This window comes from Anoplopoma fimbria, chromosome 14 (genome assembly GCF_027596085.1).
Source record: "Anoplopoma fimbria isolate UVic2021 breed Golden Eagle Sablefish chromosome 14, Afim_UVic_2022, whole genome shotgun sequence".
Taxonomy (NCBI): domain Eukaryota; kingdom Metazoa; phylum Chordata; class Actinopteri; order Perciformes; family Anoplopomatidae; genus Anoplopoma; species Anoplopoma fimbria.
The window spans coordinates 15928005-15946672 of NC_072462.1; the positions used below are offsets into that span (position 1 = coordinate 15928005).

An 18668-nucleotide genomic window follows, 5' to 3' on the forward strand; every position below is an offset into this window, starting at 1 on the left:
ATTCAGAGACATGCAGAAGAGGGAGGGTTCTTCTCTGTTAAATGCTGATGTTTTGAAAAAAGCATGTTCAAAATAATCTGTGCTAAAAATATTCAAGTAATCAGCCTCAGAAAAATTAAACATAAATCAAAATTGATGTTTAGAGTTATTTAAGAGCCGGTAAAGACTGGAACTTTATCTTTATTGCGTTTAATGTATGTATGTATTTTTTTTATTTTTTTGTTTATAAATCACTGGCCATAATTTAAAATATGTCATGCAGTAAATTGAACACAAACGTGCTTTAAAAGACTAAATTAAGTAAACATCGCCACCTAGTGGAAAATGCATTAACTGTAAGTCATTCAAGTCTCAACACTTATTGGATCTTATGATAAGAACAAATTTGATTATAGTTTTTAAATCAAGAAACAAACAGCTTTTCTATAAGTATTAATACAGAAAACACGGCTCTATTCTAAAATCTATTAATAAATGTACATATGATGTGCCGTCTGCTGACAGGAAACATATTGTTTGACATATAAATGTGCTTAGACGTTAGGTCAGTTTGAGAGAAATAGGAACAAAGGAAGCCGTCAAACAATACACACAAAGCATTCACAACTGGACCACACCTTCAGACTCAACACAGACTTCACAGATTAAGCCTTCAGAAGAAGTAAAGGTCTGGCTCTGCTAACTTTTGCTTTGTAGGGAGACTAGAACTGCAAATATATTGATTAAAACATTGTTTATTCAACAAGAACACAAAGGCACAAGTGGATTAATGAACAATTGAAATGCTTTTTTTTAAATCTACTCCTGGGCCCGCTGCTCCAGGCTAACAGTGGCGGTAACTCCAGGGATTAGGAGGCAGAGAACATCAGAATGTGGACCGAAATGGTTTCTTGTAATAACAATGTTTACAATCTTGTATTCTTCACTTGATGGGACAGGTGATAAGACACCTGTTAATGTCATAAATAAAGCCACAAACCACACAATACCATCATTTTGCATAAGAGTGAGAGCTGCACGTTGCTAAAACAATCCTGCCACTATTTGAAATTATTTATACAAACAAAACAAAATCTTCTGCTATGTTCGTTTGAATTTAAGGCATTGTTATATTTTAAGACTAAATATACAGCAGTCATATTTAGTAAGACATAATCAAAGTAATAAATATCACACTGAAAGAAAAAAAAAAAAAATTAAAAACAATCTTATGAAAAACTGAACTTCTCCGACACCTGAGAGGTTTGACTGACGTCCTGGGACATCAAACAGTGTAGTCCAGCTCTGCGTTCAGATCTGTGTACATCTCGTAGATGGCGTCTACAGTGGCAGTGTAATTAACAAGGAACTGACTCACATTTGCCAAACAGTCCTCCTCTTTCACTTCCTCTCCTTTTGACAGAGCCTTGAGGAAGTTTGATTTGTAGGGAGCTGCATGTAACGCTACCTGCAACGGAAAAAATAAAAGAAAGAAAATTAGGCTCACGAGATTTAAATTCAAAACAATAAATAAAGAGTGAAATAATGGGTATGGGAACAAAATTAACACCTCAAATATAATACAATAGCATAGAATAAAGGGTTTCTTGTAGACAAAATTACATAGTAACATTAACACAACATAAACTAGAGCTTCAAATGGGATAATGTATTGGTTTGGTCAGATTTCTGTACACTAACATTGCCATAAACCATTAAGAACAGGAAAGGGGACATTTTCCTCACATGGAAAATCTTTTGAACAATCCAGCCATGGTATTTCTTCAGGGCCTGTTCATACGCTTTGGTGATATTAACCCGAATTAGGTTGGGGTTGTTCTCATCACTCTCTCCATCGGCCAAACTCTGCAGCAGGATTTGTATGAAGCGGAGACCCCTGCAGGAGAAACCCAGGATTAGAAAAAGAAAATTCATTACAGTAGCTGAAAGACATAACAGTAGGATCAGGGTGTGCTCACCTTTTCAGCCACATCAGAGCTAATGTTGCTCCAACTTTAGGCCATTCTGCTCCATGGGCTTCTCGCTCAGCCTCCACAATGTCCTGCAGGGTGACGTACTTTGCAGGATCCTTCAGATACACCCCTTTAATTTTCTGAAATAGCACATTTGGATTGAGTTTTGGGTGTAGGAGCTGCAACATTTACCTCCAACTTATATTTGAATATCCCTAAAAAAAAAAAAAAAAAAAGGTATGTAAACACACCAGGGCACTAGCAGAAGTATACAAAGACACAAACAGACATGTATCTTACCATTATATTGCCATTAATGTCTGATTTGATGACTGAAAATACGCTTGATCCCAAGCAGTCTGAAAGAGAAAGAGAAACAGACATTTGAGAGCAAAGCGATAAAATATGAATGACTTCATTACACTTCTCTAGCTCAGAGGGAGGGTGAATACAAATCAGCCTTCACGTGCAAACCGAGGGGGGGTGAAATGCAGAGAATGCATACAGTCTCGTGCACAATGGGGGCCAATGTGTGCTCTGTTCAATGAGTAAACAAAGAGTTTCTCTTTACGCTAAACTACCACAGCAGTCACCGTCACCAAGCAGCTCCGCTCGTTATGTGTGAAATAACCCACGTCTATGAGATCCGACTGGTGGCGAGACATTTGAACGCGTCATGAGGAACAAGTCAGCAAAGCGTTCACCGTTCAACACACACACACACACACACACACACACACACACACACACACACACACTAAATTCTGACTTTTATCGAGGTCAGGTGGAGCAAATACTCACCGAAAAATGAAGGAATGTGAGAGACGGACTCCAGGAACAACTTTGTGTCTATCGCCTTGTCGGGAGGCAGGTCTTTGAACTGGTTATCCAGCAGAAGAGCCATGGTCCCGCCGTGGTAGAGCGGCAGTCGTGAGCAGCTTCTCGTCTGAAGAGAACCCGGAACTCTCGCTGTGGTCGGAGGGTTGGATACAGCGACACCAGCCCCTATCGCTCTGGTCCTTCCCCAACAGGTGGGACATTATGCATGGGCGTGTCCACAACTCACAACACGAACACGAGAATGAGCTTGGTTGAGGTATGAATTATACTTTATTAAAACCTAAGGCAGGGATTGTTTTCAACCACAGAGGCAGTGGCAGGCTATAAGTTACAGGGGATTCAATGTCAGCGTTGCAACCAGAGGTGGAGAGAAACTGAATACACACTTTTATTTATTTGCTTTATTTTTTTTTACTGTGACTTTAGTTCGTTCACTTAATCGTCCATTATCTTAAAATATGTTATGTAACTTTCCTTTTTTTTTTAAGTTACTTACTGATGTTGGAAATAAACATTTAAAGCAAGGGTTTTTAATTATTTGTTTTAATAATAAATAACACTTTCTTGGGTTGAAATGCCCATTGTTAAATCCCTTACACCCAGTAGTTTTTTGTTTTTTTAATTGGTCTTTTTTTAGATGAATGTTGAAGTACCATGGACATTACCGAGTTACTGAAAGGTTGCTAGTTTGCATTAAGTACATCAGTGCAAAATGAAAGTAATCTGTGGCTAATCACAAGACAGTCTGCATGACTTCCTTGATAAGGCAACCACACAAAAGAAGATATATAAAAAAATATGTAACAAATGGAATTAATTGAAAACAAAGGTTAAAATAAAAAGTATCAACAAAAGCAAACTCATTGCCTGTGCAATGTATCTTAAAGGTCATATAACGAGCTAGTAAGAGGACCATGAGTCATTTTGGTTTTTTCCCAGAAATCTAAAGACATTAATGGTGTAATAATCTGTTATTTATAATACTTTATTTATATTTATTTTACTATGTCTCTTGTTTGCACTATCTCTATGCTGCTGTAATCCTGTAAATGTCCCCACTGCGGGACTAATAAAGGATTATCTTATCTTATCTTAAAGACATTTTAATACCCGTCTATGATGCACTGTGCCAACGTTTGCTTTGAGACTCTTTTCCGTCCCTAGGCATCCTTCTGAGAAAGCTTAATTCTTTTTATCTGAGCAATGACTAAGAGAATTAACTCTTCTCCCGTTATGCAGGGTATTCTGGTTCTCTTTCCATCCCTGGTTGAAACGTATCTGGCTCACAACAACAGGTGACACATTAGAGCCAAGTTCTACAACAGGTACTCACATTTACTTAATCAGCGAATGTAAACCGTAGCTGTACGTATGTGACCACAGGTAGCATCTAACACACTGCAGTAACAGCACCACACCAAAATAAACAGAGATCACAAGTCGACCATAACTCACTGCCAGCTGAGACGTCCCAAAACCTCAGAAGAAAAGTTAGTCTGTGAGGAGCATCATGTTAAACAAAAGCTTATGAAAATAAACATTGATATTTTCTTAGAGGTATGACATACAGTTTATAAATAGAATAGCATTTGGGTTATTTTGATAAAGAATTACATGGATACATACATCTTATATATTTGCATAATGCTATTAAAATTTCACACAGGCCATCGTGGCCATCTCTGTGACAACTGCGCCCACATACACACGCACACACGCTGGAATAAACGCACATATGCCCACACACACACACACACACACACACACAATATCAGAAGTATGGCTGTAACATTATGACTCCAAAAACGACTGATACTCTACAGAACAGTGAAATCACCTGCTGGATGGAATGAAGGTTTGCACACTTCCGGTACTGCTGGCCTTACATGGTGCTCAATGCACTGAAGCGACTTTTAGAAACCAGTTTGCTCACTAAACAAACATTTGAACCCAAAGCAAGTGGCATTACAATGGTTCAAGATGAAAATACTGTCATTGCATCTTAAATACATTTAAAATGGCTAAAGGAACATAAACTGATGACACTGGTGTAGATGAAGGTAAATCTATTAGGACCCGTGATGCCAGGTGTCTCGCGGATTTTGTCCCCTCTGGCATGCAAGACACCCAACCTCAAGGAGCTCAAATTATGACCTTTACATGGAAAAGTACAATGAAGAAGGCTCAACTGCTCACTAATCTAATATATACACATTGGACTTTGGATTTGTGCTGGATTTGTGACATGTTAGTTCTTTATAAGGTAAGTAATAGTAACATACTCTGTCCTACAGCTGTAAGATCTTCGTGAACTGTGTATTACCATGATAAAAAATTCATTAAAAAAGTTTGCTTGTTGCATCTTTTTTTTTTTTTTTTTTAAAGGAATGTATGTGAATGCTTACACCAATTAATATGGGAAAACCAAAAAATGAATTTAACACTGATTAAATTGAATTTAGCAACTTATTTTATAAACTCTTTTGGGTGCATCAGGATTGTCTTATTTAGTTGTTGTTTTCTTTGGTTGTCACAGTGACAAGTTGCTTGGCAGCTTTGGCAATGTCATAGGCGCACTGGATGACCTGCTGAGTGACCAGCTGGATGTCCGACGCGCAGGGGCTGTGCTCTGCGGCCTTCTGGCATTCTCCATGGAGACGGCTGGCACTCGAGGTGAGCAGACACAGAGACCCTCGCACTGTCTCCGAGGACGGCCTCTGTGAGGGGAAGGAGGGGGTGATGGGAGACTCGATAAGGGCCCGACATGACAACCTCCATAAATAAACCCTCATTGTGGTCAGTGGGCTGTGTGTGTGTGTGTGAGTGAACATAAAACAAAGTAATCCAATAAATGGTAGATATAAAACTAAGTAATGCAATGAACAGGGCCAACCCGATCGAAACAAGTAATTTAAGATTCCCCTTGGCTGTTTTGAAACAAACAACAAATCCCTTAATTGCTCGGGGGGAGGGACATCAAGCTGTTGGTGGGAGTCATCTTACCTTGGGAAACAGGGCGGCCATCTCTGTCACAGCCATGCAGATCTTTTCTGAACAAGGCAGGAAGCTGCAGGAGATGGAGAACAAAAAGGCTGAATGGGTAAACCACTCCTGTGCCATATATATATATATAAATATATAAACATATATATATATATATATATATATATAAACATATATATATATATATATATATAAACACATATATATATATATATATATATATATATAAACATTATATATATAAACATATATATATATATATATATATATATATATATTATATATATAAACATTATATATATATATATATAAACATCAATGCAAAACAAGTACCGCAGACACCACAAACCTTACCATGAGACTAAAAAAGAGCAACCTGAGATCATATTCCTTGTGCAAACAGGAAATACCATTTATGAATACAGTACACTGCAAATATGAAATGTTAAATTCTGCTGCTTGGCTCAATAACACTTTTCAATCGTAGAAACAGAACCTCATACTTTACTATGTTCAATCCAGTAAAGTTGGCAAAGAATACAAATTCTACCATCATGAAATACTTCAGCATTTCTACATAAACCTTTACAATGTCTTGACACCCTGCCTTCCTGCTCTATATGATTCACAGACTGTTTAAAATACGGACGTAGTCTCTTGGACGTCACCCCCCAAGAAAACAGGAAGTTAAAACATCGGTGAACACAAAAAACCTATTTGGCTGAGCTAACTCTCTGTGGACTTGTCAGGCACCAGGGGAATACGTGGTCATGTGTTGTTTGTTTCCTGTCAGCTGCTTAAGACCCAATGCCTACCCCCAGCAGACACAAGGACAGAGGCCAGTCTATGAAGCTAAAAAAAAAATCAGTGGCTCTTAGTGCTGGAACCAGAGTGCTGCTGGGCAACTATTGAAAACCACTGATCTAGAAGCAGCTGAGACGGAGGATGAAACACCATTTAGCCTCTTTAATAGAACAGGCAGAATGGCAGAAAGACGATCGTAGTTTAAATACATAGAGTTCAAGCTCTATAGCACATGAAATAATAATATTTATTTGACTTTTTTGAATATATTGGTTGGAAATGCAAGTTAACAAATGTGATACTTTGTTATTATAATAATAATAATAATAATAATAATAATATCAATGATAAACTACCTTTCATGTTTGGTCTCCTGTGCAGCTCTCAGAAGCTCCTGTATGTTCTTAGTGATCTGCTCTGTCTTACAGATGACGTCTTCTGTGGACGGCAGTGTGGCATCTTCCTCCCCCTCCTCCCCCGTCTCCACGGCTTCAGAGGCTGGAAGAGGGCTGCTGTAAATGAAAAGGAAAAAATGTAAAGCACGGCTTACAGCTATTTGCATTACAACTCATACAGACACAGGTGTATGTACCTTATAAATATTTATTATAGTTTTAGATCTGGGATCCTGATTTGTTGAACACAGACTGTGAATTTGGTGAAATTCAATTCCCTGAAGAAAAATAAATGCAGTCTAGCTTGTATTTTGGAATAACAACAATGCAGCAGAGTTTAAAGCTGGGGATCATTTCAGTAGGTTTCATCTAAACCATCCATTTATTAAAAACATACCCAACATAGCACTACAATTGGAACAGTAGTTGCTTTAAACTAGCTATTAGTGTACTATATTCAGTAGAGAATTGGATACATTCATGTATACCTAGTCAACTAATAGCAGTGACTAATCAGATGACATGTGCTACTGGCTCTGGCTCATATGTTTATTTATCTTTTTGCAACTGGCAGCTTACTTGAGACAGGTGCAAGTTCTAATATGTGAACTTAGTTCAGTCAAGGACTCTTCCTAAACATCTGTCAGAACTAATGTTAGTCAAGCTTCCTCCTCTGTCTTCAAAGTGACCTTTAACTTTTTACTTCTGCTGCGATGATGTCATCACCTCCAGTAACAAAAGCACAAAGAAAACCTTTTACCATTTGATTAACTTCAAAAATGCATGTCTTACTCCAACAGTAAATATTGCATGCATAACTTAATATCAATGAAATGACAACAAATATTTTTAAAGTTAAATTTGAAGAAACAATTGGCTGATTCAAACAAATAAACTAAGGATTTATTATATTTACAAACCTTTAACAGAGAAATTGGTGTTTAAAATCTAAACTGTGTTTATAAATATTCAGTGAGTGTCACAATCAGTGCCATTTTGCATAAGTTAGGTACAAAGTTTAAACAAATGTTCTCACCCAGTCTCCTCCAGTTCAGAGTGGTTTGGCGTTGTGTCGTAATCACTCTCCAGCATCATACTCTGTCCTTCCAGACTGCAGCCCTAAAGAGACATCAGCAAACTACCGTCAATCAGATACAGTATATAGTGTGTATGGTTAGCACAAACGCATTACCACAGCAACTGTAGACACGTACAAATCAGAATCATGCATTTCTGATAGTCCACACTATCAGACATTTGGTTTCAAAGCAGATGAAGAGAAAGAGACAACCAGGTCATTGTGGTGCAACACGGCCTGTACTGCGGTGGATGCGATTAGTAGCAAAGAAACCCTGCTGTAACCCTTGGGTGCACTTATCACTGGCTAGTTCAACAAGCACATTGTGATGAGCCATTTCATCTGTCTTTCATGGATATTGGACTCTGCTGTCAGATCATTCAAACAGCAATCATCACTTCTGAGGTGTAGTTGAGCCAAAGCAGCTCTGGACTTGTTCAGAAAACTGAACTGAAGCAGAGGCACTGTTGTGCATGCAGGCAGGCAGGCGATGCTGAGAAAAAAAGCAGTTTAAAAAGACACAGGTCAGGAGAGAGAACACTGTGGGGTCAAGCAGGGGGACAGTTTTTAACCGCCCCCGGGGCTGCGTCTGACCCGAGAGGGGGGCTTCTGTACTTAACCCTTCGAGATCGCTCATCCCTGGACCAGGACAGGGAAGAGGGGAAGGTAGGGAGGGAGGAAGCAGCCGTCCCCAAAGGACCCCTCCCAATCTAGAAAGGGGGTTAAACCAAGTTCAGCATACTCCATTGAGATGCAATGAATGAATGATTGAATGAACGAATGAATGAAAAACCAACACCAGCCCCAAGCCAGGCATCATTATTCGGTCTTGTGACGACAATCCAGCAGGAACATTGGTGCTCCTGTGCTTACATTGGTGGGGAAGGGTTGTAAAATGACTCCATCATCTTGTCGAGCCGCTTCGACTCGGTGGGGGAACTGCCTCGGAGAAGAGCCCGTCTCATACATGGACATGGCGCGACCTCCGCGGGGTGGGTGTCGACCCGGGGGCCCCTGGAGGTGTTGTTGTCCGCTGGGGGGTGGCCATCGCAGTGTTGTGTTTTCAGTCTGCAGGGAGTTCAGCTGCAGAGAACAAAACATCTTTCAAGTCAACTCTAGCCGGGGGGATGATCTCCTTACAAAAGCTCGGAGAGACATCAATAATAGAGTAGACTACAGATACGGCTCTGGGAGAAGAGCAATTCCTGTTTGTCGAGTTCATTGCCACCTTTGGTTTTAGTTTCCCCATCAAAGTTTTTCTCACAACAAAAGAAGTTTGTTTCTTTGACAAATGAAATGCTGACAGTGTGTGTTGATAGAAACTTCTGAAAAATGACCCCTTGAGAAACTGCTGAGAAGTGGTTGCCCTTATTTACATGAGCAGCTCTTGGAAACTGAATGAAGCGATGGGGGACATACCTTGTTCAGTGTTTTGTCAACAATTACGGTCAGTAGAATTATGCAAGTTATTATAAAGTCAACAAATAGAAGTAAGAGGTATGTAACAATAAGGGACTGGAGTAGAGGAAGACTCTTTTGTCTAATAAAAGCAGTATGGCATGGACTTTATAAACCAGCAGGAGGAGGCAGCAGTACATTGTGTCTCCTAGCCAACTGAAGTGACAAATTGGCTTTGGAGAATTTTGATGGAAACAAGAAAACCCCCCCCAAAAAAATTCTTCCCTCTACCATAATAAAACTTTTATACACACAATATATTTTCTCAGTATGCAAATTTGGCCCCTAAAATGATTCAGGGCAATGTTTTTAGGTGCTCAAGTGCCTAGAAGCGGAAACTAAGGACAGGCAAACTAAATAAATTCATCAGATCCCTGTGGTTTAGATCTGTGGTTGCCTGTGAGAAAAATCTAAGTGTAAATGTTTCCAATTCAAATTTAAGGCAGAAATATTAATGTCAATTATTAAAATGTTTAAATACATGCCTCTCCAAAACAGATTCAATTCGGTAGAAATATATTTTGCCTAAGTGAGAAACGTGAGAATAGTGAAAACAGTCCACACCAGTTTTTCTGGATAACCAGGATGTTGTTTCTAGAAACAAAAGCTGCTGTGCAAACATCTCAACAGAGAAGGATTTTTCTTAAAACCTAAGCAAGCAAAACTGAAATAAATGTGTGTGTCTAAATTCAACTGGAGCCAAGTGGGAGTTTTTTTAACTAATTACAAATAAGGAACTGAAAGCAATAGGACTGGACCAAAAAAAGCATATAGAGACTAGTTGTTTGTTGCCAATGCTTGCTACACAGCTTCTGGAGGTGTCGGAGATCTAATTTAATGATATTTTAGTTTTATTGGATTTAGAATGACGGAGCATAATGTCCTCTGTGGTTACCATTTGTTGATTAGTACTTGGTTCTTTTATCATATGACTTTTGAATCCTCAATCTGTTTTAGACACCAAAGAACTATAACATCTGACCCTGTTTTGCTGTTTCACTGAGCAGCAAAAGCAGAGGAAGTCTAAAGATAAATAATAACCACAGGAACTTACCATCCACATACATAGCAGCCATTTCTCTGTAGCACCAGAATGGAAGAATTGCAATCGAAAATGTATGGTGTTATGACCTTCTATGACATTTTCATCCACTTATACGTCAAAATCTGGTCTTCTATGCAACAACATATTCATGGACTGTATTAGTCACACAAAGTATAATTCTGAAAAGGAGAGTGGTTTGTCTGACACATTCAAACAGGCATGACCTAAACATAAATTAGCAATGCCCGTGGGTTAAATCGAATTACCAAATGTCTCTAGAAATACTGGGAAAGATAAAGTCTAGAACACGGACTCAAATTCTAACATTAAATGTTTTAGAGTCAATAGGAAAGAAGATTGAAATACTATAAATCTAGAACAAAGTGGCCTCTAATTATGGGTCTTGAAATATTAATGTGTGCTACCGTCTAATTAAAGAGATGGAAATCATACTATGAGGGCATGCTGAGTTTAGACACATTCCTGCACAACAAAAACGTGGACACAATCTGCAGCTCGTTTCCCTATTTGAGTATCAACTACATGTGAATTTACGTACCTTGCTCTGCATGCTACGCAGCTCTTCACTGAGGTGACAGTTGACTTTAAGAAGCTGTTGTATTTTGGCCTCTGATGCATTGAGGGCACTCTTCACCTCCATGAATTCCTGCACTGTGATCGGTCCATCAGAGAGGTCGGATGACTCCGAGCTCTGCAGCAGAAAATGTTACATGGGAAGTTATTTGATCAGTTAAAAAACGTAAAGCAAGACATTCTACCTAATATCTCAGTGAAGTCTAGTAGCAGGTTCCAACAATTATTAACCTTGGTCCTTCTATCATTGCAGTTGTCCCCACAGGTGGCCTCTTGCACTGGTTCTTCATCTGATGCCACACTGTCGTAATCGGGCTGGTCATTGTCCTGGCTTTCACTGTTATGGCGTCTTTCTATTCCCTGAAGGATCAGCTCCACACTCTCTGCAGGCGGACCACCAGATCAAAGCATTAGAGATCAAACGAGCCCTGCTGGCTGCAGGCAGCTGTATAAATCAAATAGCTAAGGAACACGTTTTTTTTTTCATTTAAAGAAAACTGAAAAATCAGGACTAGCTCTTCTTTATTATACACCCAACAGTCAAAAGGCTGTGATGTGATTAGCTATAATTTACAGAATGCACCGTTTCTGTACACACATCATTATATGTGGTCTACATTCTAATTGTGACCTACATAGCTGAACCGAATGGTCAACATTTATATGCAAAATTGAGTACAGGCTTCCTGCACCTTATTTGCAGCAACCAATTCAGGCTTTCTTCACAGCTTATTCATAGTATCCTCTTCTGGTATATGCTAATGAGCACATTTACTGCAATATAAACACTAATAAAACCCAACACATAAGTACATTAGCAAAGAAATTCAAGGTCTGCTAAAATATAAAACAGAAAGATATATTGTACCTTTGGGACTGTCGCAGGAATTACCCCACTGCCGTCGTTTAGCATCAGTTAGAATATCAATAACCAGGGTGGCAAACTCATGAGCACTAAACCTTGCCAATTTTTGACGACCCTGAGAACAAAAATGTATGAAAACACACAAAAGATTTTTAAAAATGGCATAAATTTTAGGTCCAGTAATCACACAACAAATTAAAGTCTAAACATGGGGCAATACTGTTGCAATCACTTGCCTGGTTTCTGGTAGACGAGTACTCTGGATTGACAGGCAGAAAAGGCACAACTGTGGTGTCTGTTACAAGGGCGCTGTGGTTCTGCGTGGCCAACCACACTGAAATAAAACACAATTTAAGAGAGATTTATGAGATCTAAGAAACAGGCATAAAAATTAATATTTATAGTGTATTTTTACAATTCTTGTTGTTTCACCTGCATCTGTTTCTCTTCTGTCAACTTCATCGTAAACATCCATGGCAAGTTCTTCAAACTGATGGTTACTTAGCTGGAAAAATAATAAGCCGCATTTGTAAAATAATTGATTAGCAAATTTATATTTGACTATTGGACCTGAATCACATGTAAAAATGTCTCACCGACTGGAGCTTCTTCTTTGCAGCTTTTGCAAACTCCGACAAATCCAGGCTGCTTTGAAGCAAAAAACAACGAAATTCTCATTATTTTTTGCTATCAAAATTCCACACAAACAAAGAGAGAAGCAACGGCAAAACATACTTACTTATTTCTTATCCATCAAAAGAATGCAGCATAGGATAAGATGCGCATAAGATTGTAATTATTTTACGTACAAAACATAGCATCGACAAGTAGCTAGTTAGTAGTCTGTCGGAGCTGAATGTATGACCTGCTATTTGTGCAAAACAAAATCCAAATATGACTTAAACTACAATTACCACCTTACACTTGTATGACTCTGCCAACCAGTAAAGTTGCATTTTACATTCATGTCTGTCCTTAATGTCACCTTTCATCATTTTATGCTATTAGACATTTGCGTGAAATTGTCATAACAAGCATAGGAATTCTTGAGTTATGACCAAAAACTTCTTTTGTGAGGTCACAGTGACCACCAAAATCGAATCAGTTCAGCCTGATGCAAGTGAACGTTTGTGCCAATTTAAAGAAACTCGCTGACGGTGTTCCTGAAATTTCGCATACACGAGATCTAATCAGTCCATCATTGAGTCGAGGTGGAGAAATTCCCTTCAAGCGTTCCTGATATATCGGGTTCCCGAGAATGGACCGTACGGACAGGCGTAAAGACGGATCGATGAAAATATCTATTACCTGTCTGCCATCTGTGGAATGATGAAGTGTTGTCCGTTTCTGTGATCTAGAACAAAACAAAGACATGGCAGTGAGCGAATACCATTGAAAAAGAACATCAGCTCCTAAATGCCATGCAGCAGCTAAGCTACCTTACCTGGTCTTCTTCCACAAAGGTAAAATGTTAAGCGGTCAGTGAGTTCATACTGTATCTCCACTAGCCTCTCCGCCAGATCCTGATGCCCAGCTTGTCTGCACAGATTAGGAATAAAAGGTCATGTTTCAGAAATCGGACACAGTTCTAAGGCTACAGAGTGCCTCAGGTAGGACACCTTTAAATAAATCCATGTCAAAAGGTGGCGTCTACAACAATACATTTTGAATCAAAAGCACAAAGGTGATTTGGTAACTCCATTTCTAAGCAATGAGTGTAAAAAAACTGCAGATGGTGTGTGGGTGTTACCTGGCCCTGATGAGTAGTCATGTTTAGACACCACTAAGCCTCCGTTGTGCCAGAAATGCTACACAAATGTGTAGTTTTACTTTGCTTTCTTTCAGTAAAAATGATTCTAGCAATAATGTCTGTGAAATGCAGATATTATCTTGATCATATGATGTGTTTTGTAAAATATGTACACTAATAAATAACATGACAAATCTCTGTCAGCTTACTTTGGTCTTACTTTTTAAATACATTTTTTATGTCTCGGTCTTTTTTTCAACTTTTGATGAACTAGTTGAGCTGATTCATCAAGAAAACTGTGCAACAGATTTTTTCCTTCCTCCCCTGCCTCAGCTAGTCATACTCTTATTGAATTACTCAGACTCTGAGAGAATGCCACTGGGTCTTTGTCTAATGTTCATTGTAGTGCAAGGCATGCATTAAGTCAGAGTTCTTTCCCAGTTTCTAACTAGGCATCTACCAGTTTCCACCCCGTTTTTTCTTTCGCTTCTGGGACTTCCTTTTGAAGTCGTATTGTGCATAATTTCCTCATTAACATTGAAATATATGAATAGTATACCTGCTATGCACGGTTTTCTTTTTCTATTCAAAATACAACTGTGTTCAATCTCCAAAGGATGTGTATCATTTCCTGCCGCTTGTGAGCTGGGCTGTGTCTGTTAAGGCGATGCTTGCAGCCACACTAAAGGTTAGTCATGCAAACAGCAACAGTAAAGACTGTTCGCTATGTTTTCTACAGAGCCTCGCTGTGAGGTTTCACCACAGAGCTCTCCAGAAGCCACGGATGACGGAGGTGGCCCGTGAACTAACTATGATGTGCAATTCAGCTCAACGCCTCAAAACCACACGCTCTATAGTGAAGCATTCCAGAAACAATATGGTGTCAGTAACATTACATAGTGTTGAAGCTGACTAACCACTGCTCGTACCTAATAAATATCGCTTAGTACAACAAATAAATAACATGGGCCCTGTTTTACCTTGCATAATCGACAGGGGTCTTTCCACTGGAGTCCAGAGCCCCGGGATCAGCTCCATAAACTGCCAACAGTTCTGCTTGTAGCATTTGTCCTGCTTTTGCTGCTATGTGTAGTGGAGTGTTTCCTTTCTCCTGTTGTTCCAAAACAAAAAAACACCACAATGATGACGCATCAGTATTATGTCAAAGTTAACTGTGTTACCTCACAAGATGTGTTTTCTGCTTATTCCACTACACTTACTGGATGGAAGAAGTTGGCCTGTGCTCCCAAAGATAAGAGTCTGAGGCAGGTCTCCAGGTTTCCAGTCCGAACACTGGAGTGGAGTTGCTGAAAGGAGATCGACAAGCAGTTTGATTGGGAATTTGAAGTGCATACACTTAGTAGAGATACACCTGCCCAGAACTGAGTGACAAATGGGTTTTTTCTGCTGGAAATATAATTTTGATATAAAGTTTGATAATTGCAAGTAAGAGATATACCAAGGATATTATATATATATATATCATAAATGATTATTGAAATGCCTACTATTACTACACGTATAATCCAGTCTGTATTCAAAATATTTGGGAATATTCAGGAATAATAGAGAATTCAGAGCACAAATCCAAGAAGAGACTTGAGGTCAGACACGCTCTACTATATAATAGTCACAGTCCTAGCGTGACCATTACAAGAAAATGTGAGTGGCAGTATTTCTCAGGAACACTGCATATTAAAATCTATCTACAAATAGACCAAACCATTTCTGAAATTTATAGGAAGTGGCCACATATCACGGTTAAAAAGCAGTTGTTGTGCAATGAGAAAGAAAGTTGTGTTTCACTTTACCACTATATTTTAAGCTCCAAGAAGCGTATTTGCATGGGACAATGTTTGGTTATCTGTCACCTAAAAATGCTAGTAAATGAGGAATGTGGAAAAGTTAACAGAGAAATAAAAAATAATGCCATTTCTCACCTTGCTGAGGTCTTTTGCAGTAACACTGTCATCCTCCCGACAAGGCATCCGATGGACATACACCAACATCTGATATTTGGCTTTGATGAAATCTGTCTTGTTGGGACTGGAAACAACAAAGGTTGCTCACATCTAAAACCATGAAAACTGAAAATCTGGCAATTTTCAAGTGACTACCACCTCACATTAACATATGTTTATTTAAGACAAACAACTATCAAGACCTCTCTCAACTGGGGATGTTTTGCTAGTGTCTAATATTGAAATCAGACACAAGATCTGCAAATGCAATGTACAGTATTTCATTGGTCACAAAGCAATTCCTCCATTAAGTAATCCACTATATCACTTCACAGGATTCTGCATATCTTGCAACAAATAGAACTCACTTTATCTATCTATCTATCTATCTATCTATCTATCTATCTATCTATCTATCTATCTATCTATCTATCTATCTATCCTCACTGTCATGACCAACTTTGTCCCTGTTGATCTCTGTACAGACAAAGAACACTACAGTATACTTAATTAATGGGGAAGCTAGCCACAAAGCATATCTTTGTTTTTATCGTTATAGACAATGAGAAAACTCCAACCCCTGTTGTTACATAAATACTAGAATACTTCCTTGTTTTGTGAATGAAGGAAGTTGAAGCAGCTGCAGGGTCTGACTGTTCAACAACTTACACAACTCCATCCTGATAGCTCCTGAAGCTACAATCCCCCGCAAAAGGGCCAAGTTTTTTTTATACCTTCAACTTTCCTACAAGAAAAAAATGTAGTCCTAGTACTTATTGTCGAACACAGGTTTATTTCCTGAGTCACTCAAAAGGCTCTTATTCCCTTGTGAAAGTTCCTGCGATGGAAACACCCAATAAGACGGCATTCATCTTGAATCCTCTATTTGGGATAGATGATAGATGCGTCTGTTTGGTGCAATGCGTACTCACCGTCTGTTTTTCGTCTGGTGAGTGAATGTGTTTACTCTTAGTGTTAGGGTCGTGTTCAGCATTGGCTGTGTTTGTATGTGGTGGACTGTTTATCTTTACTGGACCAGCCAGACACCAGACCGACCTAGTGTTTATACATTAGATATTTATTTATATTATATTTATTTATACCTGGCAGTGGATGTGGCTGACTACATCACACCATGTTTTTCTGTTATGTTTACTGAGTTACAGTACCTACTGTTTGTTTGAAAAAGCATTTACCAAAAAAAAGGAAAACCCTTTAAATCTCACTTATTGTGAATAATCAACAAAGATGTCAAATTGATGGTACAAAGCTAACATGAGTTTGGTTAAATTGCCACTTGCATTTAACCAAACTATATTTTGAGTGTTTCCCATCTGCATGTCAACTGATCACTTCATCTCTTAAAGTTACTTGAGACTGACTGCCCACGAATCGTGTTCATCCTGGTACAGAGGGCCAATTATGCATGTTCACTGACCTTAACTATGAAAATCAATAATGCCAACAGAGCTTTATATCCCAAGTGCACACAAGCAAATCAGAATCAGAACAGATGCATCAAAATACTTAAAAGCACTTACTGAACTCTGTCCTGGGGGTTGGCTTTGCGTTTCCCACTCACTGAAGAAGAAGGGTCCAGAAGGCTGTGCTCCCAAATGGAATTAGCTCCATTTCCATACAGTGTCTGAACCATCTAAAACATGAAGCCACATAACAGTTTACCTCCTTTTACATTAGACATAAGGGTGTCTTCCAGTCACTTTCATTGTGTGCCTGATGACAACACAATTTTGGTATATATATATATATAGATTCTCACACATTTTGCATGTGGATGTGTTGGTGTATTTGGGGGGGGGGCAGTGTCCCAGTCTCCTCACCTGTAACTGGGAGGGTGGCCATGAAGAGTGAGTCAGATGTCGGACTTGAGAGCTGTGTCGCCCCAGACCTCGATGGATGCTGCAGCACTCATCGCAGATCAACACACCCCTGTTCACAGAGGCCCAGCGTGGCTCTGGAAGAAAGAAAAAGAAAGAAAAAGATACAAACGTTAACAAAGAAGCATTTATCATAATCAAATAAATGATAACCAGACGAATATACTCGCTCATTTACAGCGACAAATACCACCTCAGCTGCTCCCTAGTGTCTTAGTCAAATCCCCCCCAAAAAAATCCCAATCACCAATGCAACCAGGTGTGGGGTCAACATTAGCTACTAGTCAATGATGAGCTAATGAATCTGCTTCACAGAGTTAAGCAGACGTGATTGAAGCTACACAGACTAAACACAGACACAACACGTTTGATAAATGAGTCAACAAGAACAACACGTGTAGTTAAAGCCCTCACAAACACCCTTCTGAGTGATGCTAATACCCTCTAGGTAGGGTTAACTAGGGGTTAGCTAGCTAGCTGGACGTCAGTGGTAGTAAAAGGGCGAGCTAGCTGGTTAGCTAGGTGGCTAACGCTAGCTCCTTTGCCATCATACCCGGAGCACTGCAATCAGCGCAGACCTCTCTGCTTCGGACCCGCTTTGACATCCCCTCGTTAGAAATCCTCTGAGTCCAGGAAAGAGAAATATAAAAAAAAAAGATAGGCTACAACACTGTTTGGCAGAGATACAAACGGGGTTGCCCGCCCTGGTTGATTGTATTCACCGATTCAGGCAAAGCAACTGTGCTCGGCTGCCTCCTCCCTCCTCCCCTACTGTTGAACAAAGCAGTGTCCTATTCCAACACTCACACAGCCTCCTCTGTGCCTCCTCTGTGCCTCCTCGTCTGCTTTCTTCCTTGTTTCCTTGATGTCTTTCCTATGCAACTATATAAAGAGGCCTATTTGCTTGTATTATGCAGCTCAAGCTACTAGATTTGGAGAGAGTCTAAGCATGACAATGAAAATAAAAAAGAATAATTCACAAAGTTCACTTTTACATATAGTACCAGTCAAAAGTTTGGACACAC

At 39.3% G+C, this 18668-nt stretch overlaps 2 protein-coding genes across 5 annotated transcripts; both read right to left on the minus strand.

Moving 5' to 3' along the window:
- Positions 1 to 716: 716 nt before the first annotated feature.
- Positions 717 to 2960, minus strand: LOC129102094 (glycolipid transfer protein-like). The gene is made up of 5 exons (XM_054612058.1): positions 2754 to 2960; positions 2253 to 2311; positions 1959 to 2092; positions 1726 to 1876; positions 717 to 1447 (listed from the first exon to the last, which is right to left on the minus strand). Exons 1-5 carry the CDS (start codon positions 2854 to 2856, stop codon positions 1265 to 1267), a joined length of 630 nt encoding a protein of 209 aa, XP_054468033.1. The 5' UTR covers positions 2857 to 2960; the 3' UTR covers positions 717 to 1264.
- A 2337-nt stretch (positions 2961 to 5297) lies between these two features.
- Positions 5298 to 18414, minus strand: git2b (G protein-coupled receptor kinase interacting ArfGAP 2b). Of its 4 annotated transcripts, XM_054612054.1 has the most exons (21): positions 18366 to 18414; positions 18197 to 18266; positions 17587 to 17720; positions 17287 to 17399; positions 15725 to 15830; positions 15005 to 15091; positions 14765 to 14895; positions 13479 to 13573; positions 13343 to 13388; positions 12631 to 12682; positions 12467 to 12539; positions 12271 to 12368; positions 12038 to 12149; positions 11401 to 11552; positions 11135 to 11287; positions 8946 to 9155; positions 8693 to 8782; positions 8031 to 8113; positions 6956 to 7111; positions 5796 to 5859; positions 5298 to 5509 (listed from the first exon to the last, which is right to left on the minus strand). In XM_054612054.1, the coding sequence occupies exons 2-21, from the start codon at positions 18246 to 18248 to the stop codon at positions 5300 to 5302; spliced, it is 2217 nt and encodes a 738-aa protein (XP_054468029.1). In that variant the 5' UTR covers positions 18249 to 18266; positions 18366 to 18414; the 3' UTR covers positions 5298 to 5299. The 4 variants fall into 4 exon arrangements, with proteins under 4 accessions (XP_054468029.1, XP_054468030.1, XP_054468031.1 ...); XM_054612055.1 differs by lacking the exon at positions 18366 to 18414 and having other exon boundaries at positions 12631 to 12679; positions 18197 to 18359; XM_054612056.1 differs by lacking the exon at positions 18366 to 18414 and having other exon boundaries at positions 6956 to 7108; positions 18197 to 18359.
- Positions 18415 to 18668: the final 254 nt, after the last annotated feature.